General features: G+C 53.1%; 1 protein-coding gene across 2 annotated transcripts in view; it reads left to right on the plus strand.

The window, feature by feature from the left end:
- The window catches only part of COL22A1 (collagen type XXII alpha 1 chain), a 249,235-nt gene that overhangs the window by 94,171 nt on the left and 127,954 nt on the right, over nt 1-27,110 (plus strand). For both annotated transcript variants that reach the window (XM_047727479.1, XM_047727480.1), the window contains exons 13-21: nt 7,094-7,147; nt 8,165-8,218; nt 9,219-9,272; nt 11,121-11,165; nt 19,567-19,620; nt 21,573-21,617; nt 25,987-26,031; nt 26,305-26,334; nt 26,606-26,659. In XM_047727479.1, coding sequence (XP_047583435.1) covers nt 7,094-7,147; nt 8,165-8,218; nt 9,219-9,272; nt 11,121-11,165; nt 19,567-19,620; nt 21,573-21,617; nt 25,987-26,031; nt 26,305-26,334; nt 26,606-26,659 — 435 coding nt within the window. The remainder of the gene's footprint in view (nt 1-7,093; nt 7,148-8,164; nt 8,219-9,218; nt 9,273-11,120; nt 11,166-19,566; nt 19,621-21,572; nt 21,618-25,986; nt 26,032-26,304; nt 26,335-26,605; nt 26,660-27,110) is intronic.

Genomic DNA, 27,110 nt, shown 5'->3' on the forward strand with positions numbered 1-27,110 from the left:
CAGCTACCCATTTAGGGGAAGACAAGGTTCCTGGGGGCTGAGGAGGGACAGCAAAATGAGGGACATGAGCCCTGATGTTTGATTAATGCAACCTGTTTGCACCTGAGGGCAAAAGTGGGGTACCCAGAAGATGAAGAAGAGCGTCCCGGAAAAAGTCGCTCTGACCGCTGCACAGCTGGTAGGGCAGGGCTGGTAAGAGCTGAAAGTGACATTCCCATTCAAGCCTGGTCTGAGTTCACCGAGGACCCTCTCTGTGAGGCAGTCACAGTAGTGCCTGGGGCCCCACTGCAGGGGTCAGTCAGACCAGCTCTCACAATGGCACCACTCTGATGTCAACATGGCAGACACGCTGTGGGCTGTCTCCAAGGCAAAAGGCTGTCTCCTTCCCCCCTGAGCTAGTTCTTTCTTGGGTGTCTTTCCAGAGCAGGATTTATTTGAAACTGTGAGATGAGATTTCGTGGCATGTCTATAGAATGGATTGCAGGATTGGTAGGGAAAGGAGAGAGGGCCCTGCCAAATAGGGATTTTCTTCTTGGTGCCTCTTTCCCAGACCGGGGCCAAGAAAGGTCTCCAGAAGCCACAAGATGCTTCTACACATCAGGGGTTTCTCATATAAGTGAAAAGTACAGCACAGCAAGGGGCAGTGGGTACACGTTTATGACACTGATTCTTTCTGAGAGAATGGGATGGAGACATTAGCAGTAGGAGCCATGCAGAATTCAGTGGCCAACCTGTGACAATTTTATATGGAATGATGTGCTAACTTGGTCTCAAGGAGAGTCACAGAGTAGAAAGAATCATAACAGATCTTACTGATCTTACTGAGCTGTTGCCATGTGCCAGGCTGTGTACTTTGGCATCAGCCTTCTGGAGACCATTAGGGAGTCTGGGGCAGGCCCACAGCAAGAGTGACCCACTCCTATCCACTGCACAGCCAATGCCAGCTCTCTGCCCTTTCCTGAAATCAGTGCTTGTATCTGGGAAGCCTTGATCCTCCAAAACCATGTCCCTGGTGGGAATCAACTTATTTTACGTCATGACTGCATTGTAGAGCTTCTGAGCCATAAAATATAAATTATATGTGCATGTTTGTATGTGTGAAACCTCTAAGATATATTTACGCCATTGCCTCTAGCTCTGGGTCCCTTTCCCTTTGCTCATGCCTGGCGTAATCAGCAGCCCCATCTCCTATTCTTAGCCCATGCGTTAATGTGCATTATTCATGGTTATCAAGTTGGATAACTGTGGTTGAAGGCCTTCTATTTTTATAATAATTAAAGGGTTTCATGGAAAATAAGTTTAGCTGCTTCTGTGCCCTCAAGTAGCCTTGTGGGGTTCGGGGCCAAGCGCTGAGAGAATCATGGCGCTCTAGACCCTGTCCATGGTGCTGAAGGGCACTTGGGGAAGTTCTGGGTTCACAGGATCTCACCACCCCAGGAAGAGCTGGGATGGGAAAGTCTGTACCTTTCCCCACCTCTGTCTGACACTCAGGCACTTGCCAAGCCTAGTGGATCAGTCACAGGACCAAGGGCTTTGTACAGGAGGAGGAGAATAGTTGTGGGAAGGGCAGACGCAGGCTGCTGGACAGTGGGACAGGCGGGGGAGGGGAGGCTGAGGGTGTGGACCCTGGACACAGATTGGTGGCTTCAGACTGCACTTGGCCACATGCCAGCTGTGTATCACTGCAGTTCCTCGACCCTTTAGCCCTTATTTTATTCGCCTATAAATTGGCGATTGTACTACTATTCGTCTCAGAGGGTTGCTGTAAGGATAAAATGAGCTAATGAAAATAAATGACTTATATTTGTAAAAAGTGCTCGTAAATGTTAAGTATAATTATTATTACACCAACATAGTGTTGCATTTTTTTAAACACCAAGTGACGTCTTCTGCGTCCTGGGCATCGGCGAAGTCTTAACCCCAGGGGCGGCCGACAGCTGCAAGATGTCAGGGCTCCCACCTCCCTTGGAGGGGGTGTCTCTGTAGCTCTGCAAGCCTCATGAAGCCTGGAGAGTTATTAGAAAATGTGCTCCAGGTGGACTGATTACAGTATGGGCTGTCCTTTCCTTTCCTTGGTTCACGTAGAATAATTTGTAGAGCATCTGAGAACATTAACAGTACCTGGTGTTTATAAAGACTGTGGTCTGCCAGGATTTGTGCCCCTGCTATGTAGTTTGGAGGTAAATACTGATGCCCTCATTTTACAAGCGTATTAACTGTGTGACCAAGAGCCAAGTGAGATGCTCTCTCCATGTGGCCAAGCCAGGAGCTGTGCTCATGTTTTCTGACCCCACGGCCAGCATTTATCAGTGCTGAGCCATGGTTCCCAGACATGACAGCGTCTGAATCACGGGGAGGGCTTATTAGCCCAGCTTGCTGGGCCCCACCCCCAGAGCATCTGGTTCTGTGGGGCTGGGAGCGGGGGCAGAGAGTCTGCCTTCCTAACAAGGCCCAGGGGATGCCGATGCTGATGCTGCTGGTCCAGAAGCCACACTTTGGGGACCGCTGCCCAGAGGACCCCTCAGACCCCACCTGCAGGACCTCCTCTGTCTCTTCCAGGTGAACGGAGAGGGATACTAACATGCGCCTCTAGGGAAGAAGCCATCTCTTTGTCAGCATTTAGAAAAAACTCTGATAGCTGATTAACAAAAAGAAAAGGAGAAATATCTGCTTTCCCTTAAATCTGTATTTTGCCCAGTGAGGTCACCCCATAATTCCCAGAGCTCAGGTTCTGAAAGTGGGCATGGGCGTAGAGCTGCTGCCTCATGTTACCCTCCTGGGGGCTCCCAGTGAGACCTCAGAGTCAGTGTGTATGAGGAGAGGGGTGGGGAGGAGCAGGTAGAGAGGTTCGCCTTGACATGGCATCAACACCCTGAGTTTGAGCTGGGGGAGGCCCCTCTTCCCCGAGCCCTGGTCATCTTCTATAACGGGTTTCATACACATTATCTGTTGTCATCCTCTTGATCTGAGTGACTGCCTTTTTACAAGTGAAGAGTGGAGTTTTGGATAGTTTACCCAAAATAACCATTCCTGATGCTTGTTCGAGTTTCCGTATATACGTAGTCTGGTAGGCATGGTCTCCAGGCATCTCACTGACCACCTGGGGCCAGAGGTACCATTATTCTCATGTTGCCTTTTGCACAGGTGAAGGAGCGGAGACCCAGGAGGGAGGTCACTTGTTCTGCATGGCTAACACTTGGCAGAGGCTCCCTGACAGTCCAGACCCTCCTCTCCCCATCTACTTCCCTTGCCTTCCCTTCTCTCTTTCTTCTTCCTCCTTCCCTCCACTTCCCTCCTTTTGTTATACTTTATGTGGATCCTTAGCTATTTCTCTTCCCTTTACGAATCCCTCTGTGCCTGGCTTCACCAGTTCCCGGAGCACCACCACACTCCTCCTTTAGCTGACCCACCCCACAGGCTGCAGAACGTGCTCCTCCTTCCCTGTACTATACCAACAACTGACTTCTTAATTATGTCCACACCCTTCTTCCCATCTGAAATCAGCATGGGTCTCTGTGAACTGAGGCTCAGAGAGGGCGGGTGGGTTTCCTGGGGGGACAGAGCGTGCAGCTCTAGGCTGTAACTCCCCTTTGCAAAGCTGCAGCAGACAGTGAATGGGGAGCCCCCCACCACCGAGGGGATTTTGGAAGGTGCATCACAGGATGTGGTGGTGTTCGGGAGGCCACGCTGAGGGGACACGAAAACATGAAACATTTGGGTCAGGCTGACAATTTTCGTAAGAACAGGAACCCATCTAAACAACGCCTGGATCTCATGAGGATTTGCAAGTGGAAATTTTCAGGATCTATTTTGCAGTGCTGGCTTGGTTAGCCTAACCATGTAAAGTAAGATTGAACTTGATGCTCTCCTCTTAGAGGAAATACGCACCTTGGAAGAGGCCTCTGGTCAGTTTATTAGGCTACAAAGCAAGGGTAGCACACCTATCACAAAGCAGAAGCAACTGCTGGCCCCATGACTCCAGTCCTCAGACCGGTTTACCAAGCTGCCTGTGTCCTCGGGAAGCCCAGACCCTGTTGGATTTGTGGTCCCTATTTACAGTGGGAGACAGGGTTTTAGAGCGTTTCACTAATGAGACCATGCCATTAGTATTAAGTAATGGAAGGTTTGAAGCCACAGTTGGCTAGCTTTCGAAGGCACTGTTTTACTACAACACCTGTCCCGGAGGGGTTCATACCTGCAAGGCTAACTTTAAAGGAGGAAGGCCTCCCTGCTGTCTCCCTTTGGGGCCCACAGGGCTCAGGAAGGGATTGAAGCAGACAGCCCTTGTGGGTCCTGTGCCGAGCAGGCAGCGGTGACAGGGAGGTAGGTTCTGGAGCCCCGAGGCCCCACCTCTTGGAGCTCCTGTTCAGTGAATGAGACAGATCCGTCCAGATATGTGTTGGGTATCGATTGGGAAGTGCCCACAAGGCTGGAACGTGACAACGGGGCAAAGGGAAGGTTCCGGAACTCTTTGGAGTTCCCTTTGGCATTGTCTTGGTCTCCTCCCTGGCCCCATTTATTAGATGGTCCTGGGAGCTCCGATGTCCTGCTGCCCTCCCCCCCTCTATTCCTGAGGCAGGAGCCCATCAAGATACCCCTTTTCCTGCCTTCAGCAGCAGCATCCGGAAGACAGACTGGCCTTTCAAGGACCCACCATCTTAACTGGGTAACCGCCACATAGGGGGAGCTCTGCTCCAGGTCCCGCAATAGGCCTGGTTGTGGAGGGAAGCGCCATCAAGGGCATGTCCTTAGAGGAGGTCCTGACTCTTCTCATGTGTCCCTCTTTTCGAGAAGTCTTGAATTTAGCCCTAGAGTTGCACAGAAGCAAGAGCTAAGAAGGCTGGGGTCCCTGCCATCTGCAGATGTTCACACCATTGGCTCAGATTGACGCAGGATGGGGCAGAGGATAAGACATGGGTCTTGGAGACAGACAGGGCACCTGGGGAGCTGAGCCCTGCCCTATTCCTGACCAGCAGAACCCTAGCCTGATGTGGGGCCTTGCCTCTGGGCAGGCTGTTGAAAGAGCTCTGCTGCTTAACGGGAGGCTGTGGGTGGAGGAACGGGGTCCCTGGAGAAGGGGAGGCGGGGCTGGGCTGGGCTGGGCTGGGTGTGCAAGCTCTGTTGCTTCAACCTTCCCACTCCACTTCCCAGCTACATGGGCTCGGGCGTCCAGCCCTCTGTGCCCGAGTGCTGTAGGCAGAGTGAGGATAAGGACATAGCCTGCAGGACTGCAGTCACCCAGGGAACCGGGCGGGGTGTTCAAAGATTCTGGGGCCCCGAGTGGGCCTTCCAGGCAGAGACCCTGCAAGGTTGAACACAGGATGGAATCTGTGCACTTGCACCTAATAAACTATGAAGTTAATCTTGTCTCTTGTCGAAGCGTCCTGGGACGAGTCAGAGGCGCTGCTGGAAGGAACATGCTCCATGAGGACAGGCTGCTCAGAGCGGCCTCGTCAGGGTCGCTTGATCTGATCTGTGTGGTTATTAACATCAGTGTAATATTGCTGCTAGTTCTGCCACTCTTAGTGCTAAGGAGATAAGGCGGATGGGTGTTTGGGCAGCACTCAGGAACTCAGAAGTCACTTCTGCCTGTCCTGGTGCTCGCTTCATCTCTGGGTCCTTGAATTCCAAAACAGCACTGGGGTGACAGGGTGGGGTTTCACCCCTGCTGTGTGGTTGTGTAGATGGTGGCTGGGACATCGCCTGTCGGGGCAGCCCTTCCCTCGAGGATGCTGCTGGTGGTTCGACCCCAGGAGGCACCTGACTCCCACTGGTGCTGAGGAAACCCCAGGCCCTTGACATTGAACAACCCTTCCTCTTGTGCTTCATCATCACCCTGCTGGCCTGCCCCGTGACTCCAACCGAGGACAGTCACAGGTCCCTGAAGACCAATAAGGAGGTCTCCTCCCTCCCCAGACTGCCTCTGAGTACCGTGCTTGCCTGCTGGGGAAGGTCTCGTCTTTCCTCCTCTTAGTCTGTAAATAACCCTCCTTTCCATCCCTTTCAAAGCCCTGCCAGGGGCAGCCTGGTCTCCTTGGCGCAGGTGTAACCAGGACTCGGTTTCGCCTGTGACGAGGTGCAGAAAAGCCTAGGCACATCTCCCTGCGTGTGCAAGAGCCACGGCAGCCGCTCACATGGTCCGTGCATATAGACATGCACACGTCCTTGTTTATAGGTGAACCCTGGAAATGTACAAGGCACGACATGCCTTCGAGAAAACGACAAGACCCATCTTATGGGGTTATTTGAGGACTGCCTAAGGTGGTAGAAGCCAAAGACGTGATTCAGCTCACAGTGTTTGCTTAATATTACTTACCGATTCATCAGTCCGCACGAGTGTTTGAATGTCCAATAACCTCATTTCATAGATGGGAGAGCCTGGAAAGAGACATTGACTTGCTCAGTGTCCCACAGAAAATTGTCGGAGTGGGGAGGCTGGGCTGAAGGTCTTGGCAGAATCCTTTTATTTGAATTGAATGGTGTTGGAGCCAGACAGGAGCTCGGAGATCCCGGAGTCCCTGCGTTTAGATGGCCCCTAGGTACTTGCCAGGATGAGGGTGGGAGCAGCCTGGCCCATGTCCCCTTCCTCCCCAGAATTGCCCCATGAGTGTGCCCATCACAGGCTTCTGCATGTGATCCACTAGAATGGAGTGTGCACCAGCTTAAGAAGTCCTTCTAGACCCATGCTCTAGCCCACTGGTGCTCAGCTGGGGGCGAGTTTGCCTCAGCGGACATGTGGCAGTATCTGGAGACGTGTTTGATTGTCACCACTAGGGAGTGTTACCGGCGTGTAGGGACGGATGTTCCTGGAGTGCCCAGGACAGCCCCTCCAACAAAGGGGCATCCGGCCCAGGGTCCATCAGGCCCAGGTTGAGAAGGTCGTGCTTTGGGGTGTGAGACTGAGCCCAGAGCAAGGAAGGGCCACAGTGTGAGTCGGGGGAGGGGGCAAGGGGCTGACAGGTGCATACGGACCCCTTGTGATCTTGTTAAAAGCTGGACCCCAACCAAAGTCGTAGGTCTCCAGTGAAGCCTGAAAATCTGTGTTTCTTGTGCTCTTCTCACTGCACTAACTGGTGGTCTCTCTCTGTCCTAGGGTTCCCTGGGCCTGCCCGGTCCCCCTGGGAGAGACGGCAGCAAAGGCATGCGGGTACGTCCGCTCCCACCGCCCTCTGCACAGGCAGCCTCCGGTCAGAGCCCATGTCCTTGAGGGGGTGGCCTTTGCTGGGGTGTGAGCTGGGCTTCATGGATACTGGGACCTTTCGAGGTCCTGGGAGATCAGCCTAATCATTTTACCGACACCAGCTGCGGAGGTGGCCACGGGCTCTGCCTGCGTGTGCTTGGAAGCAAGTTTCTCACTCAGTTGACAAGCAGTTCTGCTTGGGAGGTCTTGCTGTCCCAGTGCCCAGACCTGGAATGAAGTCCCGGCCCAAAGTGGGGGACTCGCCCAGGTCCCTAGTTCATAGCTTGTGGCGATGGGGTGGGACCCAAGCAGCACCCCATCTCCTGCATGGGGCCCCCATCCTCCCTCTTATCTGTTCCCTGACTCCCCACTCCCCACTCCCTGCCTCTGAGCTGGAACATACTCCAGAAACCCAGACCAAAAGTGATCAACTTGGGCAGGCCAGTCTACTCCAGGGCAAAGGGGTCCTCCTCACCAGAACCCAAAGGGAAATCGGTTCTAGGTGTTCCCTTGGTGATGTCCAGCATGTGTGAGCAGGTTTCAAAGTGGGAGCCTTGAACATGAGCCCCTCCTATGTCCGCAGCCTTTAGCACTCCTGGACAGGAGGCCTGGGGTGGAGAGCAGGAGAGAAAGGGGGGCTCCATACTCCACAGACCCTTCTCGATCCCCTCCGGATGGCCATGTTCCTCCATGAGAATTCCTGCCTTGTCACTCCAGTCACTCTGCTTTCCCCACTGCTGTGTCTGAATCTAGTTCTGTTGGCCTCTAACAGCAGGTGTGAGGGGGCTGAGCTGTGCTCCTTACAATGAAGACCAGCTCCTAGGTTCATGGGACATCTCCCGGGTCTCCTTTCCCTGGTGGTTACCTTGTGTCTGTGATGGGTTTTGAAGTCCCGACACAGATGCCCCCGAGGCTTTGGGCTGCCCTGGTGTACCTGGGCCTGTGTTGCCCTAGGCTCTGACCAGCCCTGTGTTGTGTGTGCAGGGGGAGCCAGGAGAGCCGGGAGAGCTGGGACTGCCTGGCGAGGTGGGCATGCGGGTAAGTAGCACTTACCCCTGATGTCCCCAGGGGATAAGTCTTGGTGCAAAACCAACTGCTTTAGGTGTAGAGGAGACAGGCATGACTTCACTCCCCACCCGTCCCATATAACCACACGCATGCTTCTGTATGTCTCATCACATCGCGACTTTTCCTGAATTCTTATGGAAAGGGGATCACACCAAACTGTGCTGTTTATCTTTTTCATTTAACGACAGATTAGCTACATCTTTTCAAACTTTCTCCTAATTGATGTCTTTCTTTTCATGACATGGGTGCATCGTAACCTACGTAACCTTTTCCCCATTATGGCCCTAAATGTTGTCTCTAATTTCACTTTTCTCTAAAATCAGTACAGCAGTAAATGCATGCGTGCGTGTGTGTGCACATGTGTGTGCGTGTGTGTGTGCGTGCGCACAAGCCCTTACTCTTGCATACTGCTGTTTATTTCAATAGAACAGAGCACCAACATTGGGATACTTTTGACTAAGGAAATGCACCTTCTAATGTTAATAGATTTTAAGAGACATTTCCCAGTTAGCTGCTTCAAATCTGTAGCAGTCGATGGCGCGGGCAACAGGGGAGTGTCAGGGCTCTGCAGACCTCTTGGGGCCTTGTCAGGACTTGCCCAGGCCCTGCTGGCCGTCGGGCAGAGTGTGAATGAGGAGAGGCAGGAGTCACGCAGCTTGCCCAGAACTCGGCACCCGTCCTGGCAGGATCGTGGGAAGGCCACGGGGCGCGGGGCAGGTGGAAATGGAAATTGTTGCATTGGCCTTGTTACAGCTCAGAGGAAACACACTCTGACTGTTCCTTGAAGTTGAGCAGACCGGGGTGGGGGTGAGAATCATGGTGACTCCTACTCTCCGAGGCAGGGGGAAGCATGACCTCTAAGTGGAAGAGGGACAGTGTGGGGCAGGGGGAGGCAGGGATCTCTGGGTATTGCTTCCGCCCCGCCTCTCCTTCTCCTGCCCACACCTCTCTTGTGAACACTGTTCCGCAGGGATTCCAAGGACCACCTGGACTCCCTGGGCCTCCTGGACACGTTGGAGCTCCTGTAAGTAAAGGCCTTGGGAAGGGGTCCTGTTCTGTTCTCAAGGATTGGGACCCAGACCCCTGACACATCCCCCCTCCTGTGTCTGTACATTGAGGACCCACTGCCTGACAATGGCAGTGAAGGGTTGGTGTCTCTTCCTAGACCAGGAATGCTGAAATGTTATGGCACTTGGGAACCTCCTGGAGATCAAGTTTAAATGCACATTCCCAGGACCCTGTTCCCGGACCGTGATGCAGCAGCTTTGGCTGAAGTCTGGGAATCTGCATTTTTACCTGGCAGCCCAGGTGTTTCTGAGACTTGCCCTAAAGAAGCCATTTTTACCAGCCCGTCCAGGCCGCCAGTCCAGAAGGCCGTAGTGTCTGTTAATTCCCAGCCCCTAGAACAGTGCCAGACCCAGGAGGAAGGTTCAGTAACCACATGCCCCTTGAAGTAAGTGACAAACAGACATGTGCAAGGAGCAAAGCGGCTTCTTGGAGGTCCAACCCTATTTTTGGTCCTCATTAAGAGCTTTGAGATTATCTCCAAATGAAAGAAGGAGCATAAAAGGTCATTTTCAAGCAAGGTAGGCTGCATAACCTTGGGGGGCATTTAACACCTGCGATCTGTGTGTGTCTGGCCAAAATACTTGGATGGAATTAAAACAGCAAGGATGTCTAGCTCCCGCCAGGGGCCTGGGTGGTCCCCAGAGCCTCTGCCCTCTGGGATAGCAGCCTGTGGTTCTGGCCCTGTGCCTGTTCTGTGGGGACAAGGAAGTAGGTATTATTCCAGGAATCAGTAAGTGGGCTTGGGCAGGCTCCATCCTCTTCAGCATACTCTGCCCAGAATGTCCAAGAGTCCTTTCTCCAGGACAGGAGAGGAAAGAGGGGGAGCTCCTGTAGTGACACAGGACACGTTCAGGCCCCTCCAGCAGCGTGGTACACCAAGCTCTTGGCATGGCTCTCGAGCCTGCCCGGGAGCCCCTGAGGGGTGCTGGTGGCCCGGGAATTTCGCTCCGTACCCCGCACGTGGCAAAGGGCAGGTGCATTTGTGTGCTGCTCTGCTCCTGCACACCAGGGTAGAGCAGGACCCAGCAGGCACCACGTCTACAAGATCCTCATGCTGATAACCAATGATGGGTGCCGTCTTTCACTGACTCATTTATTCATCCAGCAAACAGCCATAAACTTCAAGCAGCAGGCACATTCCAGACTGTGAGGACGTGATACTGAAGGGATGGAGGCACCGCCCTCAGGGGGCTCCCATTCTCCTGGGGGGAGGCAGAGAATGTGTCACACGGGGCTGAGTGCTGGGAGGACAGTAAAGTGTGGTAAAGGGGAGAGTGGCTGTGGGCAGGGTCGGGGGTGGTGGCTGCATTTAGATCCTGTGGTCAGAGAAGCCCACACCCCAGCGGGAACTTGAATAGCTTGGCTTACAGAGTGGAGGGAGCTCTGAGGAAGGTGGAGTGGAGGCAGGACAGGGCAGGAGCCCTCTCCCCAGAGGAGGGGGAGGAATGGGGCTTAAAGGCACCCAGATATCACGATCTGGATTTCAACCATCACGAAGGGATGGCAGGTTCTGGGTGGCCGGGGGCACTGATTCCAAAGCCACATTCCCACTGTTGGCCAGGCAAGCTGAGGGGCCAGGGTGTGGTCAAGCCTAGACAGGAGGACCCAGGGAATCCAGGCCGGGAGGCCAGCCCCAGGAGCTCACCTCGCACCCCAGGCCCGAGAGGGAAGCACAGGCCTCTGTGCAGAGTCCCAGGTGACAGGTCTCCGCCGCATTCCCGGGCAGGCTATCCGTGGGCCCTCGGACTTCCAGAACAGAGAAGCTGGACTGAGCCTTGTCCCTGCTCTTCCCCTCTCCTTTCAGGGTCTCCAAGGAGAACGGGGAGAAAAGGGAGCCCGAGGAGAAAAGGTATTTACATCGGCCTCAATCCGTCATCGCAGCTTTCCGTGGCGAGGAGGAGGAGGGGGACCGGGACTGCGCTGTGCTAGCCTGGGGTGCCCGAGAGTGCACATGGGATGCCCGCGCGGGTCGCAGCCGGTGTGTTCGTGATGGTGCTTATGCATATGTAGTGGACGAGGACCGGTGCAGATGGGGCGCATGTTTCCCACCTAAGTGTAAGCGCTGGGTGGGAAGGTGTGGGCTCAGCTCCTGTAGACATCATAGCCCCTCACACAGTTTGGGGTTTCCAGGTCAGGGGATGGGAGGCTGGGTATTGACAGAGCCCCGCTGAGACTCCGAAAGTCCCGATTGCTGTCATAGGCTCCCCTCTCCCTTGGCATGTTCTATAACTTCTCTGCTCCTCAGTTACCCTCTTAAACCAAACAGAGGGTGCGTGGTAACAGCTGGGGTGGGGACCCAGGTTTGGCCTCGCTCACCAGGCGCTGGGAACCGACCCACACTTAGACTCTCAGGCACAGACTGCCCCAAGGACCAGCATGCTTGAGGAGATCTAGGGGTCACCACCCCTTCGTAATGTACACCAGCTGACCACAAGGGGACCCTCAGACCACACACCTCCATGTGAGCTTCTGTCGTCGATGGCTCAGGGTGCAGCTGGGGAGGAGGTGGTTTTCGGAGTCTCCTCCTGTCCTGTCCTCAGCGGTGCATGTTCCTTTCATCTCACAAGAAGCCTTGAAATTATTACTTTAATTTTCTATCAATGTATTTGGAAAACAGTAAACACTAGCCTGTACTTCTGCTGTCCTGATGCAACTATGAGAACACGTTGGCCCGTTTTATGAAGGACTTGTTCTAGATCTGATTTCATTTTACACAGATACACATAATTGTTTCGGCTTTGCAGCCGTCCTGCCTGTTGTCCCCATGTGTGTTATGTCTGCCCGGTGCTGCCGTAGAATGTTTATGACTCACGACTCGTTTTAAGCGTCTGCACACCGTTCCGGTGCATGAACAGATGGTGATTTATGGGTTCTACCCCCTGTTATTGATCGCTTCGGGTTGTTCCCAGTTTTTCAGGATTAAGAATAATGCTCGGGTGAATATTTTTAAACTGACCGCTGTATTTATTTATTTAGTTTTCAAATTTAGGCTTATTTCCTTAGGCTGCTTTCCTGGCAGTGAGATTACCAGGGCAAGAATGGGAACCCGTGCGTGGCTCTGGGAGCACTCTGCCATGTTGCTTTCCAAGAGGTTCTTCAGAATCAAGGGAGGCAGGGGCTAGCGTGGTATCCCACCTCAGGCTCCAAAGCATGAATTCTTTTGGCAGATTAAATTTTAATCGTTGTAACTTAAAACGTGAAATCGCTTACCCCTTGGTCATTGGGGTTTGCATCTCTTGGTTCTTTTGAGGAAGAACATGTTCCCGCACATTGGTTTACCAGATCTCCTTTCTGCAGCTTTCTGTCTCTTTCTTTACGTTGTGGGGACTTGAAGGTGGCATTTGGAATAACTAGGGATTCGGGCCCAGGGTGACACGGCTTGATAGGCAGCTGGTACTCGAGAGAGAAGAGCAGGCACGATCAGGGGTACTAGCTCCAGAGAAGGGCTGAGTCGAAGGACAACAAGAGGGGAGGGAGCTCAGGCATCCGGAGTGCATGGTGAGCTCAGTGTTGATTCTGGACAAGAGCCTGGGTGGGTGGAGTTCTGTCTTGGCTGTCACCCGAGGGCACAGAGACCCAGACCTGTGCTCTGACCTGGGGTTCCAAACAGGCCTCTCCCTACCGTCTCCCTCGAGCTCCTCCTGGGGCAGGCCCTGCACTCACGCCATGTTTATCTCTGGGTCCCCACTCCCTGGGGGGGCACCTACCACCAAGCACCTGGCCAGTCCTGCTCTGCGGGCACGTTGGTGTGGCACTGGTCATCGGTGCGGAGCGATGCAGGAACCAGAATTGATCTCAGGGTACACAAGACTTCACGAGCAGGTGGATGAACTCGGGCGACTTTGGAGAACGTCCAGGGTGGAATTGGAAGGTGCATTTTAGCACTCAGGCGATGCCGCGGAAAGGGATGGGGAACGGGATGCTTCATGTACATCATGTCAGCCAGGAAATGCCACAGATGAAGGCGCCGGGGGCCCACCACAGGAGCATAGCCCTGTCCAAAAGATGCTCTTCTGAGCTTTCTGGCTGCAGCAGCTCCAGCCACGCTCCCCGGGACCCATGCGTGTGGGTTTCCCAGGGTTTCAGTGAAGGCTGTGGCACAGAACTGAGGGCTCTTTGCAAGTCTCATGGGAACCGGCTCTGCCACTTACGGGCTGGGAGAGCCGCGGACTGACGGAGAGCCTTTGCTCCTCAGCAGAGTGGAAATACGCATGTCTTCCCCAAAGCTCATGGGAAGTTTGGACAAGATAACAGAAGCAGCGTGTCCAGCATGTAACCAACATTTGCACACGTCCTTCCTTTCCCCACCTGCATTTCGGGGGAATGTCAGTCTGTGCATACCCAGGGCTTTGTTCTTGCCAAACCTCAGCTTGGACGCAACTGCTTTCTCCCCAGGCAGCACCGGCTCGCTTTTCCAGCAAGCTGTTGGGAGTCTTGTGTTAAGAATTTTGTCCAGCCAAGAAATGGTGCATTTCTACCCAAATCCTAAATGATCCAATCTGGAAATGACCACAGAGAAGCCTGGAGAGCTCTCCTTCTTTTCAGACGGGAAAACCGAGCCCAGAGGCTTTTTCCTGATGCCACGTGGCCAGTTGCACAGACAGCAGGTGCTGGAAACATGTCATTCACAGCGTGGGCTGTCCCCTTCATGGCATACCAGGCCTGAAGGGTTACCGGAAATCTGGGGCAGGGGAAGTTCCCTTGAACTCTCTGCAGATCGGCCATAGCCCCGCCCCCTGCAGGTGTCACTTTACAGGGAAGCTCCAGAAGTGGAGGGTGGCCTCCAGGAGAGGGCTTTCAGCCCATTTCCTCACTGGCCTGTCTCTCCAGGCTGCTCCAGATGACTCATCATGGTGGAGGAAGCCCTCCATGGTGGCTCTGGAGTCAGCCTGCCTGTGCCTGACTCCAGCCCTCGGCTCTGCAAACGTTGTTACCTTTGGAGAGTTATTTAATGTCAAGGCTGAGAGTAACTGTATTACATAAGGCTCATTACATGAGCCTGCAGTGAGTTGTATTTATAAAATGGATAGAAAGTGCCGGGGGACATTTGCTGCATGTGGAGGGCGAGGAGCAAGAGAGGGTCAGAGACGGAGAGGCAGGGACAGTGCGGGAGTGTGAGCCTGGGCTCTGCTAGCTCACATTGAGTGTGTTTCCGACTTCCACGCTAACTTCCTGGGCAACCCTGCGGAGAGCTGGTCCCTTCTCTGCACCCTTCCCTTCCCATCTGTCAAGGTGTTCAGACTACAGGCATCGTCCCTTAGGCTCTTTTCCAGTTCTTACATCCGATGGGTACTTAAAACAGTTTATTTTCTCGCAGGCCTCTCCGATTTCTTTCCTCAGCAAGAAGGAAGTTTCCATCTCCCTTTGAGACAGGCCCATCAGTCACCTGGCCCTGCCCAGCTTGGAGCCAGGCCACAGAGAGCCGGTGTGCATGCATTATGGAGCCTGCCTCCCGACGGTGGCATGGTGGGGTGCTGTGTGCCTAGTGGGGACAGCCCTCACTGGAAGCATCTTGCACAAGGCATCTGTGCAGGCACAGAAGGTGTGCGGCCCTGCAGGCCTGCAGGCATCCTGGCGATTGAGGGGCAGGAGAGCTGAGTAGATTGTGTAGGACCATGAGCTTGGGACAGTGGGCAGAGGGACAGTCAGAAAGACAGGCGCCCACTCGCTCACCGTGGAGCCACAAGGGGGTTGCGGTGGGTCCCCTGCTCTGTCTGAAAAGCCGAGCTCCAAGGACATCTTTGGGGAGATGTGATGCTCATATCCCAGGCCCCGAGGTTCCTGTTCCGGCTAGAGGACAGGGGAGCCCAGATGCAGCGCCCCAAGGAAGCGGGTAAGGACACCGATTTGGGTTCAGAGGAAACTGGTTTGCACCCTGGCTCTGCGTCTCCTAGCTCTGGGCGCTCACAGGAGCTCACATCCTGTCTGGTAGCGCCTGTCTCAGACAGGGGTCCCACGCGTCCCAGTGAGTCCGTTGTGAAGGCAAGACAGAGCCTGGACCCTGGGAGGACCTCCTGAAATACTAACAAGGCAGAGTGGGACTTTCCGAGTGTCCGAAGCCATGATCCGTCCTGGGGGACACTGGGCCCCGTCTCCACCGTAGGAAAGCCGTCAGGGAGACATTCCCCCCAACCGGCTGCCTCCTGGGACAGGAAGAGTTACCCACCAGGTCTCACTGTGACAAGTGTTTGGTGAACCCCTCACTGGGTGCTGGGGGCACCGAGGCAAGTTTCCTCTTTCACATGGTGAAGGCTTACGTGGCAGGTGCTCACCAGACCCACGCCACACGCCACACGCCCCTCCCACCCTCACCTGCACACCACCACCCACCCACACCCAGAGAGGTCCAGGCAACACGGCAGCCTCCAAGCCACCGCCAGGAGGGCTCTCCGCTTTCCTGGGGCGCGCGCTCCCCCTGGTGTCGGGCGCCCGGAACTGCAGCAGGAAGACGCGGGGCTGGGGTGCCCAGAGCTTCCCAGGAGGGAGTGATTCCATGAATGTGAACCATCCTCTTTTGAGTCTAGGGTCCAGGATGACCCACTTAATCTCACAGAATGGACAGGGCTGCCAAATGAGACGGAGCTTGCCTCTACCCCCGGACCTGCAGGTGCTTCAGGACAAGGGCGGGTTCGCCTTCCCTTCCCGTGCCCGCACGCCTGCCTGTCAATTAAGGACTGCGAGGTTTTAGGGCTCTTGGAATTCCAGCACCTTTCTTCTGTTTCCGCTTTTCAGTATTTCAACCCAGGGAGGAAACTGAGCCTCAGAGCGGGGTAGACTCTGTAGGCAGCAGCCTGCGTTGGCAGAAAATGGAATCAGGACTCTGGTCCCTGAACTCTGGCTTGTCCCTCACCTCCCTCCCTTCCGTCCCCTGCTCACATCACACCCCTTCCTGGCCCGTGGACCTCCTCTCTGCTGGCCCCTTACTGCTGGCTTATTGTTCTCTTCTTCCCCCTCTCCCCCCACGTAGACCCTCTGTTTTGCTTCATCAGCTTCTAACCTGATGCCTTCCATGTGCCACACCTTGTTGTAAGCATTTGGCATATATTAGCTCATCCAGTCCCCACAGCAGCTGTAAGAGGGAGCTGCTATCTTTGTGGATTGGAAACTGAGTGACAGAGATGTTGAGTGACTGGTCCAAGGTCACACAGCGTAAGAGTGGGAGAGCCAGGCTTTGAGTCTGAGTTTTGGGGTTGGCTGTTGGCTGTGGCGGCTGGTACCTCTGCACCGCCCCCCCACCCCACCGCCCCACAGGCCCCAGCTGCCACTGTCTGCCGGGAGCCAAGCGGGTGGTCAGATATCCACACCCTGTCCTCTGTCGTGTTCATGTGGTCAATGCGGGGGAGCGAGATCGACAGACAACAGCACAACAAGACTAAGTGCCAGGCCTTTTGGGGGGACCTACTCCTTCCTGCTCTGCCTTTGACCCCCTTCTTCCCTTTTGCTTCGACCCACCTCATGCCCCAGGTGGGCGTCCGTAGACACTTCAGTGAGAGACCTTGCTCTGTAGATGTCTGTCTCCTGTGTGTCTGCCTCTGTCTCTGCTCTCCTCAGCTTCTCTTTCCCCTCATCCCCGTGCTAGGGATTCTCTGCCTCCCACACCACCCCTCCATGCCGGGGAGCACACACATCTGTTGGCACTCCAGCTGTGTCCCAGCTGGCCCCACTCTCCGCCTGCTGGCCAGGGACACAGGTGGCTAATGCTGGCTGTGCACCTGCAGTTGTCCTTTGGGAGTCCTCTTGCTTCCGGGCCTCACAGGTCTTGATCAGCAGATGCAAGGGTGTAAGAAATGGGGCTTGGGCAACAGGTAGAGCCTCTCCTTTGAGGTAGACTTTGTGAAGTTGTACATAGTCAACATGATTCTCTCTTTCTCTCTCTCTCTCTCTTTTTTTTTTTTTTTTTTTTTTTTTGCTGAATCCTGGGGAAATGCCCTTTTCAGGAGTGATGTGTAGTGGGGTGACTCTCTCTAAGGAAAGTTCAGGGATGTCACGTGTTCTTCTCTTCGATCAAAATGCTGCCCCCATCACAAAGGTTCTCTGTGACCCTGGTCTAGATATATCCTTAAGGTCGGTTTCCTCACCTATAAAGGGAAGGCATCAGATTCCATGGGTTCCTAGACCTTGCCAGCTCAAAGAAAGAGACCCACAGGCCCTATGGGTAATAGAAATAGAGGAAGAAGGGTCCAGACACCCGGGTTCTGGTGCCTGTGCAAGCATCTCCCACTGGGGTTGAGTGGCTTTCCATCTGGGCCTCCGTTTCCCCATCTGCTGTTAGCCCTCCACCCTGCCAGGCTCATGGTGTGTGTGGAGGAAGGGAATGTTGCTAACAGATGTGGAATTGGTTGGCAGAGGGAAAAAATGCAGAGAAATATCCTCTCTATTCACCCAAAACTCATGTAATGAAAAGACGGTTTTAGAGAATTATTAAAAAACAGAAACGTGGCCATCATTGTTCTAAAATTTTTGAAATAATTTCTGAATGGCAGAAGGCATGTATTCATGAGTGTACATAGATGCAGGAAGGAAAGGACAAACGGTGGAGCCGGGAGATGCTAGAAGGAGCCCCAGGTTCCTATCCACGGTTGTGGGCGGCAAGGGGCCTGGGTCAGCTGTCTGTGGTTAACGGGGCTTGCTTGGAGCAGCTGAACTGGGGGTCTGACCTCTGCTTGAACTGGCCAGTGGGAAGCATTGGTGTTTGCCCCCAGAGTGAGAGAGAGAACAAGGGGCCAGCACCTCCCAGAAGGAATGGAAGCCTCCAGATCAAGAGAAAAACGGATGCTCCCACCCATTAGGAGTCCACCTGGCCCCGTGGTCCCCGGCCATGGTCTCCCGTGAAGTGGGTCAGCACCCACAAGCAGGCACGTGAGACCAGCACAGGAAAATGAGCAGAAGACCAAGAGTCTTCAATCATTCAAAGAAAAACAACATCCTAAAAGACACACCAACCTTTAAAAAAAAAAAAAGTAAAGAAAGACCAACCTAAAAGATAAAGTTAGGGAGAAACGGAGTCAAACTGACTTTCATGGGCAGTCGTCTGGTCACTTAGTAAAGGTTAGCTCGGGCCACACTGTGTCTCTGGGCTGGGCACCGGGGCACCCCCAGGGGAAGAGTGAACACACCTCATGTCCTCATGTGAGCCAGAAGGTTGGTGACACAGATCAGATGCAAATCGAATGAACAGGAGTGAGGGAAACAAGAGGAGACATCCTGGAGAAGGATGGGCCTTTGATGTGGATTAAAGAGCCAAAGAGAGGATGTTGGCGTGAGCCCGAAAGGGTGCTGAGAAGCCCAGCAGAGGGAACAGTGGGACCCGACTTAGAAACAAGAAGAGGCTATGCTGGGGGGACTCAGAGAAGGAAGCCAGGGCTGATGGAGTGGCAATGCAATAGACCATTCATAGTAGCATGGGCCCACCTGCGGGAGTCACCTTTCTCCACCAACCAAGTTCTTAGGGCCCAGTGAGAAGAAGACAGCTGGGGACACCAGACAAGGACACTGGCCAGGAGAGGACCACACTGACCTCTAGGGACTTCGGCTTGAGAAAACAGCGCTGGGCTGGGAGAAAGATGGCGGCCCCTGCTCCCGGCCCATCATAAGCAGGTGTTGCATATAGGGTATCACATTCCTTAGCGCCAGGTGTTCCCCAGAAAGGGATTATCATCATCCGCATGATGGATGGTCACACAAACAGGCTCGGAGGTGAAGTGACATGTCCAGGATCACAGAGCTAAGAGAGACAAGCCCAGCTCTGAGCACAAGCAGATGGGTGGGCGGGCATCAGCGGGATGTGTGGATGAAGGCTTACCATTAGCCGGCAATGAGCTTTAAATCCCAAGCACTGGGAATGCAGCGGATACTCACACATATCCAGTGGATGAACGGACGATGAAGAAATGTGCTTGTGGTTTTATGAACAGCATTACAAACCCCACGAGTCCATTACCTTGTTTGACCCCCTGAGATGAAGAGGCGGTGTGGTTCAGAGAGGCTACGTGGCCTGGCCTCGGTCACTGATTTGGAAAAGGCAAAGTAGATTTAGGAATCTAGTTTCTCTGACCTTTGGGGTATGTGCGTTGACCCACAGTACATAAATTCTAGGCTGGTGTGTGTGTGTGTGTGTGTGGCTCTCTGGTATCCAGTATGCCAGATAGTAAAGGTTAGCATAGTCGGACACTACGGGCCTTTGCATATCCTGGCACTGACTGCAAAGATGCCCCCTTGTCCTCATGTCTTCATTGCCTTTCTCTTGCCAGGGGGAGCGAGGCCTGGATGGATTCCCTGGGAAGCATGGGGAGACAGGAGAGCAGGTGAGGGGGCATTGGGTCTGGTGGGCTCGGCTTTACTGGAGGACAGGAGCCTGACACAGGGGCCTGACTGCCTTGATCTCTGGCTCAGCTGGAGGCTCCAGGAGGCCTGGGGACCAGACCCCCACCTACACCAGGGTGTGGGAATCGCAGAGAACACACCCCTTTCAGTCCATTCCGTGGATGACGTGCACATGTTCCAAGGACGTGTTCACACTGCAGGCTCTTCTGTAAGAGTAAAAGATTCCAAGCAACCTAGAAGCTCATCAGTAAGGAGCTGGTCGACACGTCAGGGTGTGAGCTACAGGGAAATAACGTGAAACCTTGGAAATCAATGAGACTCCAAGGCACAGTAGGGATGTTCTGTGAGCTCTGTGGTTGAGCGGAAAGCACGGGCAAGCATAGAGTGGTGTGGGAACTGGCCTCTGCGACTTACGGGGACGCATGCTCTCTATGGGAGGATGCCCAGGGAGCTGATGACCTGCTTTCTTCATTCGTTTCCTCTGGCCGATGGAGCCGGAAGGGGATTTTTATGCACGTCCATGTTGAACCATGGGAATGTGTGAGCCATAAAACCAACTGCATCTAAATATTTAAATGGCTAAAACTAAATAAAACCTAAAATTCTACATCTGCATGAAGGCAGCTGGGAAAATACTTGTGTCATTATGACTTAATAAATTAATATATTAGCCAATTCACACATTCATATTACTAACTTTTAGATGAAGTATATTAATTAATTATACTTGATATATAAATTCATTTCAGTGTATTAATTTCAATGTATTATATTAATACAAATTACATGCATGGATAATCCCATCACTCCAGAACGTTGGCGCTTAACACACTGGACTGGTACCTCCTTATGTCTTAGCACCTTCGCTTAACCTGATGGCACAGACATATAACTGTCTTCTTACGTATTCACCAGGGACGGGACTCCGATGACTGCTTCATGTTCTATGGCCTGAAAGTGATCATGTATCCATATTTATTGTATGCTGCCCTGCGCTGGGGCTGAGTCCTGACCCTGGACGTCCCCATGTGGTGACGGCCCAGAACACAGGAGACCGACAGCACGGCACAGAGCCAGCCCGTAGTAACACACTGAGGCTGTGGACGCAGCAGGGCAGGGCGTGCAGAAGCAGAGGAGCATTGAGCCTCATGAAGGGTCCCCCCCTCTGCAGGGACATTGGGTCTGTTCCGATCATGGCTATTTACAGGAAGAAAGGAAGGGAGAGAGCTCGTGCCTATGTCTCTGAGCACACCTTTGCCTTTAGGGTGAATTCCTGAGAATATCTTTTGCAAGGGGGTGAATGCTATCTTCCTCCTCTTAGGAGGAGACTCACAGGAGGGCCCTCAGGTTGGGGTGGCTCAGGGTGCCTCCTGACTTCCCCTCTAATGGGAGCTTTCCCCGCCTGGCTTTCCACGGGAAGCCCTGTGGAAGGCTTCCCAGTGGGAACCTTGAGGAGGAGGCGGGCTCCTCTTCCGGCATCTCCTACACCAGCCCTCCGGATCCTTGTTTTTTCCTGAAGCATGAACTGATCCTGGCCTAGAGTCCAGGCAGTCCTGTCCCTTCTCCCTTGGCCCTGGGAACCTCCCTGGTCCTCAGCACCCTCTGAGGGGTCCACGTGACACCCGGTGGGTTGGGGGTGCCTGCTTCCTGCCTCTTGCCAGGAATCTCTCCCGACATATCCCCTGTACCCTTTGGAAGCAGTCCTTGTCCTTCAGAATGGGTGCCCCGTACCACAGTATGGGCTGAGTCCAGAGCAGACCATGGGATGTGGCATTTGGGAGTCACTGAGAGAGAGTTTTCTAGCAAGAAACACTGTCTGGAGTGTGGTCTGGTCTTCTGGGGCAAAGGCAGATTACAGTTTTGGGGCTACATGACCCCAACCTTTTCCTTCTCTACTCACTGCCACTGACAGTCCTCCCTTTCCTTCCTCCAGGGGAGACCTGGCCCTCCTGGCGTGGCAGGACCCCAGGGACAGAAGGTAAGCCAGGTCCAGGACAAGAAGGGCTCTGGGCTCCGGGCAGGCGGGTGCCTGGGGCCCCCGGGGAAGCTGGAGATCTGGGAACAAAGTACAGAGTGAGGTGGTGAACAGAAACTCCGCTCCCAAGAAATTTCTAGTTATTTTATTTAAATTTTGTTTTTCTACTCTGAGGAATAAAAATCCATTTAAAAACAAAACAAAACAAAAAATCCCTGTTATATAATATCCAGACATATTAAAATATTGTGCTACTTAAATTGCCTCTTGGACTAGGGCAGCTGTGAATAAATACCAAACACACTCAGTCTCCTCCTCTTCCTCCATTTCTCCTTCTCTGTTCTCTGCAGCATTTTAAAAAATGTGTTTTTTTTTTTAAACCAGAATCATAATTCTGAAAATGTACTAGATCTTTCATAAGCAGAATAAAGATTGCATCTCATCATACTGGCCATCTCCTTTAGAACATTCTCTCAAGAAGGCTTAACTCAATAAATTTGCTGCTTAGAATTTCTGTATCTCAGTGGAAAAAAACCCATGTGAAGAGTCTTGGCAAATTCTGAAGTGCTCTGAAAATGTGTGTGAAGATAATAGCCTTCCAGAGCGTTCCGGGTGGCAGGGAGAACTGAGAAGGTGTGGTGTGTCCTGGGTTCTAAGAAGAGGGCCAGAGCACAAGTTCCAGATTCTTCAACAGGCCCCTAGGAAGGACATCGGGCATTAGGTTTGAGAATAGCCGGGAGGGGGGAGGAGGAAATCAGGGAGACAAGGCAAGTGCAGCCCGGGAAGCATCCCCTGGGCTCGGGGTCACTCTGCAGAGCTCAGGCGGAGGTCACTGCTGATGCCCACCAGCCCCAGCGAGGCTGGAGAACAGAGGAGGAGAGGAAGTCGGCCCTGCTCTCCATGGAAGTGGGCGGAGTACGAGTTGTAAAGGAATACACGGGCCCACAGGCCAGAGAAAGTCGCCATGGGGTGTCATGGGGTGCCGTGGGGTGGCGGTGGCGGGCATGGATGTCTTCCAGACTTGCTCACTTGGGCTTGGGTTCTGAGCTGGACTATTCTCTCTCCCAAGTATTTTTAGAGTTGAGATTTATATTGTTATATTATCTTGGCATCAGGATTTTAATATATTCTCACAGTTCCTTGACAGGGGATGCTAAGTTCTAAAATAAGTCGTTTATTTCAAGTCACTAAGAGGGAACGATCCTTGAAGTTTGGATGTCGGTGACTTCTGCTATGGCATGTGCGTGTGTGTGTGTGTGTGTGTGTGTGTGTGTGTGTGTGAGAGAGAGAGAGAGAGAGAATGAGAGAGAGAGAGAGAGGTAGAGAGTTCCAACCTTCCACCTCATTTATAGATGTTTTTGGCCCCTGCAGTTTGGGCAACAGCTGAATTAGTGCTTATTATGATGAGCGCAGCAGAAGTGCTAAGACAAGGTCATAGGGTCATGGTGGTATTTGGGTCATTCACATGAAGGATCTGGAAACCATGGATGCCCAGGCGATGGGACGCTGTCAAGGCGTTCTAAGTGAATGTCAGGGAGACAAGTCTCGGCTACTTTACAATCTGAGAAAGTCTTCGGGACCACAGAGCTGGTCTCACTTTACAGAGAGAGAACAGGGGCCCAGAAAAGTAGGGTGCCTTGTTTGAGCCCCCAGAGGGGCCTTGCAGCAAGGCCTGCATATCTGCCTGCCTGCCCAGCGCCTCACTGTAGATCCCCGTGTCGGGGGGAGACACTGTTCGTGACCGGCTAAGACCCCCAGCTGGTGTCCGTTATGTGTTGACTCGTGACCGTCTTCCTGAACCTTAGAAGTGTAAAGCAACGGGACGCCTGGGTGGCTCAGTTGGTTAAGCCGCTGCCTTCGGCTCAGGTCATGATCCCAGCATCCTGGGATCGAGTCCCACATCAGGCTCCTTGTTCTGTGGGGAGCCTGCTTCTCCCTCTGCCTCTGCCTGCCACTCTGTCTGCCTGTGCTCGTGCTCTCTCTCTCTCTGACAAATAAATAAATAAAATCTTTAAAAAAAAAAAAAAAAGAAGTGTAAAGCAACAATCACGAGGTCTCACGCTGTCTCCGAAGCCAGGATCTAGGAACATGGTGTACATGTGAGTGGGTCATCATGGTCAAGGGTCTTGAGTGACCTGAGGTTTGGAGGGGGAGTCCCCATGGAAGCCACTGTATGTTCGTAACCTCATCTCAGAGGCCACGCAGCGTCCCTCCTGCTGTGTGCTGTTGGTCCCATAGCCTAGGACTGATACCTGGTGGGAGGTCCCCACAAGGAGGCGGGGGCTACAGGGGGCCATCTGGGAAGCGGCCTACCACAACAGCTAAACGGACCATCGCAAAAATGCGTCACTTACGTCAGGCAAAGAAATGACTCGAGGACAGACAGTTGGTTCTACTACTTACTAGCTTTTTGACCTTGAACAAGTTATTACGGATCCCTGGGCTTTAGTCTCCTTGTCTCTAAGATAGGGAAGAGGCTCGAGGGGAGGAGCTTGAATCGAAATCCTTCGCACAAGGCCAGGTGGGTGGAAAGCCTCCGACATCTATTACCCACCTGCACACAGTTACTGTGGATGGACTACGGGTTCGTAGCCTTCTTTAAGAGTGATTTCACATGTCAGAACGTTGGCTCTCCTGTTCCGTAAAATGACCTGAGTCAATGAGAAAGCCTGTATTGATGAATTTCATAACTGTCATTGAAAATTCGTGTCGTGGTGTAATGACGATGGTGATAACATTATTTATTTATACAACAATAAATGCAGCAAAAGTAAATGTGGTCGTGAGGCATAGTGGAAATAAAAGAAAGGGAATGCGGTCATGAACCCCAACAGAGTCATGATGCATCCACCTATGACTAAGTATCTCCCTTTCCTATCTGTTTATATGATATAAACTAAGATAGCCACACAGAAATTACAGTAGAGCTCAGAACAGCTTCTAACAATCATATTAGCAAAATATTAAGGTTTGCGGGCACATAGGGAAAATGTAATCGTGCTTGAGGGATTGATTGAGAGATGTTCATGGAGAAATGGAGAGGAGATGAGCCAGCTGGGGTCTGAGGGACTGGACAGTGTCATGTGTGTATGTCACAGAAGCACCTGGAGAGGATACACAATGGTAAAAAGTGTCCTGTGTGAGCGTGTGTGTGTTTGTGTGCATGTGGGGGGATGGGGAATGGTGCCATGGAGAGAAAAAAACTAGAATGGAAAGATGGTTCTGAGGCAAGACGTGTTACTGTATGTGCGAGACAAAGAGGGAGGGAGAATGAGGACGGTTGACACTCAGTGACTCTGTCCCTTCCCCTCCATTTTGACGCGCAGCCAAAACCGCTCTAAGATAAAGTCTATTAAAAGAACGTTTAGTTGTGATCTTAGGAAGATGCCTGATGCTAAGTGAACAGAGATGTTTTTCCGAGTCTTGGGCAGCCAGTGGGGACCGTGGGGTGGTTCAGTGTCAGGGAAATCCTGGCCTGTCTATAGACCAGGACCTCGAATGTAACACAGGACAACATCCGTGCCTAGAACCACTCATTCTCACACCTCTGCATTGGGATTTAAGAGATGCTTTCGTCTTTCTCCAGTGACTCTGTCATTCTTTGCCAGCTTATTCAGTGCTCATCTTCTCATGCTTCCCCATAGCCCCTGAGCTAGCCTCAAGAGAAAATGAAAAGTGGTGTCCCCAAGCTATGTGTAGGGACATTGGCTGCATGTCATGCCCTGGTTTAGGTATGGTTTAGGTATGCGAGAGTGAGAGCAATGAAGTTTCCTATTGTGCCGTCAACAGAGATGCCCCATTAGAACCAAGATGAACCTCACACCATGGAAATCTGATGCACCCACAGCCGTCATGGGCCAGGTGACCGGGACACAAAACAAGTCTTTTGTATGTCATGACTTAGTTAAGACGGATGGGAGTGATCCCAGCATCTGTGTGACTTACTTGATAATCACTGAATGCTGACCTCGTGCTGGGCCAGGGGCTTGGCACAAAGGATGCACCGTCAGGGGGAATGACCCCCCCTCCCCCCGTGGCCGGGTCTGATGCGGTGCCTGGGGCAGCAGGTGCTCACAGAATAGAGGACCAGGAGCTGCTCTCAAGCAGGAAACGGCTGTGACAGCCCCACCAGATCTGGCCCTGACCCAGCACAAAAGATAATACAATGCCCCTGTGATCCTGACACAGAGAATCAGAGAAAATCTGTCACCAGGTGGAAGTAGAGCCAACCTGGTGGCCATGGGAGGTAGAGCACGGAGGAGGAGGTGGTCCCACGGGTTTGCGTGGATAAGCGGGGGCCACGGATGGGCGGGCACCAGCAGAGGAAAGGGGCGGGAAGCACGCCAATGAAATGTTTGTCATTTCTGCGCAGGGTGACGTGGGGCCGGCGGGACCTCCCGGCCTACCTGGCTCGGTGGTGAGTGTGCGGGCCTTTCTGGGGGAGGGACTGCAGGCTCCTGGGCTGATGGGATTGCGTATTTGCAAGAGTCCTTGCCTCTGAAAATGAGGGGGTACTCTTCTGACCCCATGAGTTGGATACAGGCTTTCAACGCTAAAGGTGGGGTGAAATCAGAGAAAAGTCAGGAATTGCCACATGACAGCCTTCTGTGTGAACACACCCAATGGAGGAGATGGGAAGGACTATGGAGGAAACACCACCACCTTTGCTGACACACCGTTTGTCCCGCAGGTGCAGAGAGAGGGCCTGAAGGGCGAGCAGGTAAGGGGGAATGCGGGTCCTCCTCACATGGGGCTTGGGGTGGGAGCAGGGATAGAAAGGCCGCAGCCACGGGGTCACAGCTGCTTGTAGAGCTCAGATAGAGCCTTCCAGACATGGGTCAATTTGATTTTCCATCAGGAATGCAGATTCCCCCTCCTATATCTCTGGGTCCTTTTTAGGAACTCTGAAGGTAGACTCTGAGTCAGCAAAGGGTCATGAGTCATGGGGAAGGGGGAGCCATGGCTAATGCATGTTTGGCTTCTGTTTCCAGGGAGCTCCAGGACCACGGGGTCACCAGGGCCTCCCTGGGCCACCAGGAGCTCCGGTAAGTCACGCTACCAATCCAGGATGTACTTGGAGCACCTCTGGCTCTGAAAAACAGTGGTTTTTCTCACTGAGCTCTGTGGAATTGCAGAAGCTGGTCCTGTCCCCCTGGGTCGTAGGTGCTGGTGTCAGCATTGTGCACGAGAGCAAGCTGAATGAAGCCTGACAAGTGATATTTCCATTAGGCAATCCCCAAGTGTGGAGCTGGACCTGAAACCCAGCAAGCCCACCTTTGCAGCCCCCAGTCCTAAACAGGCCATGAGTGGGGTTTCTGGTGGGCAGTCTGGTGTTTTAGGTTTCTTTTTGTTTTCTTTTCTTTTGTTTTAAGTAGACTCCAGTCCTAATGTGGGGCTTGAACTCATAATCTCGAGATCAAGAGTTGCACACTCTACCAACTAAGCCAGCCTGGCAACCTTAGTTTCCTTTTAGGTATAATGGAGTAAGAGTATGGG

Source organism: Lutra lutra, chromosome 4 (genome assembly GCF_902655055.1).
Source record: "Lutra lutra chromosome 4, mLutLut1.2, whole genome shotgun sequence".
NCBI lineage: Eukaryota > Metazoa > Chordata > Mammalia > Carnivora > Mustelidae > Lutra > Lutra lutra.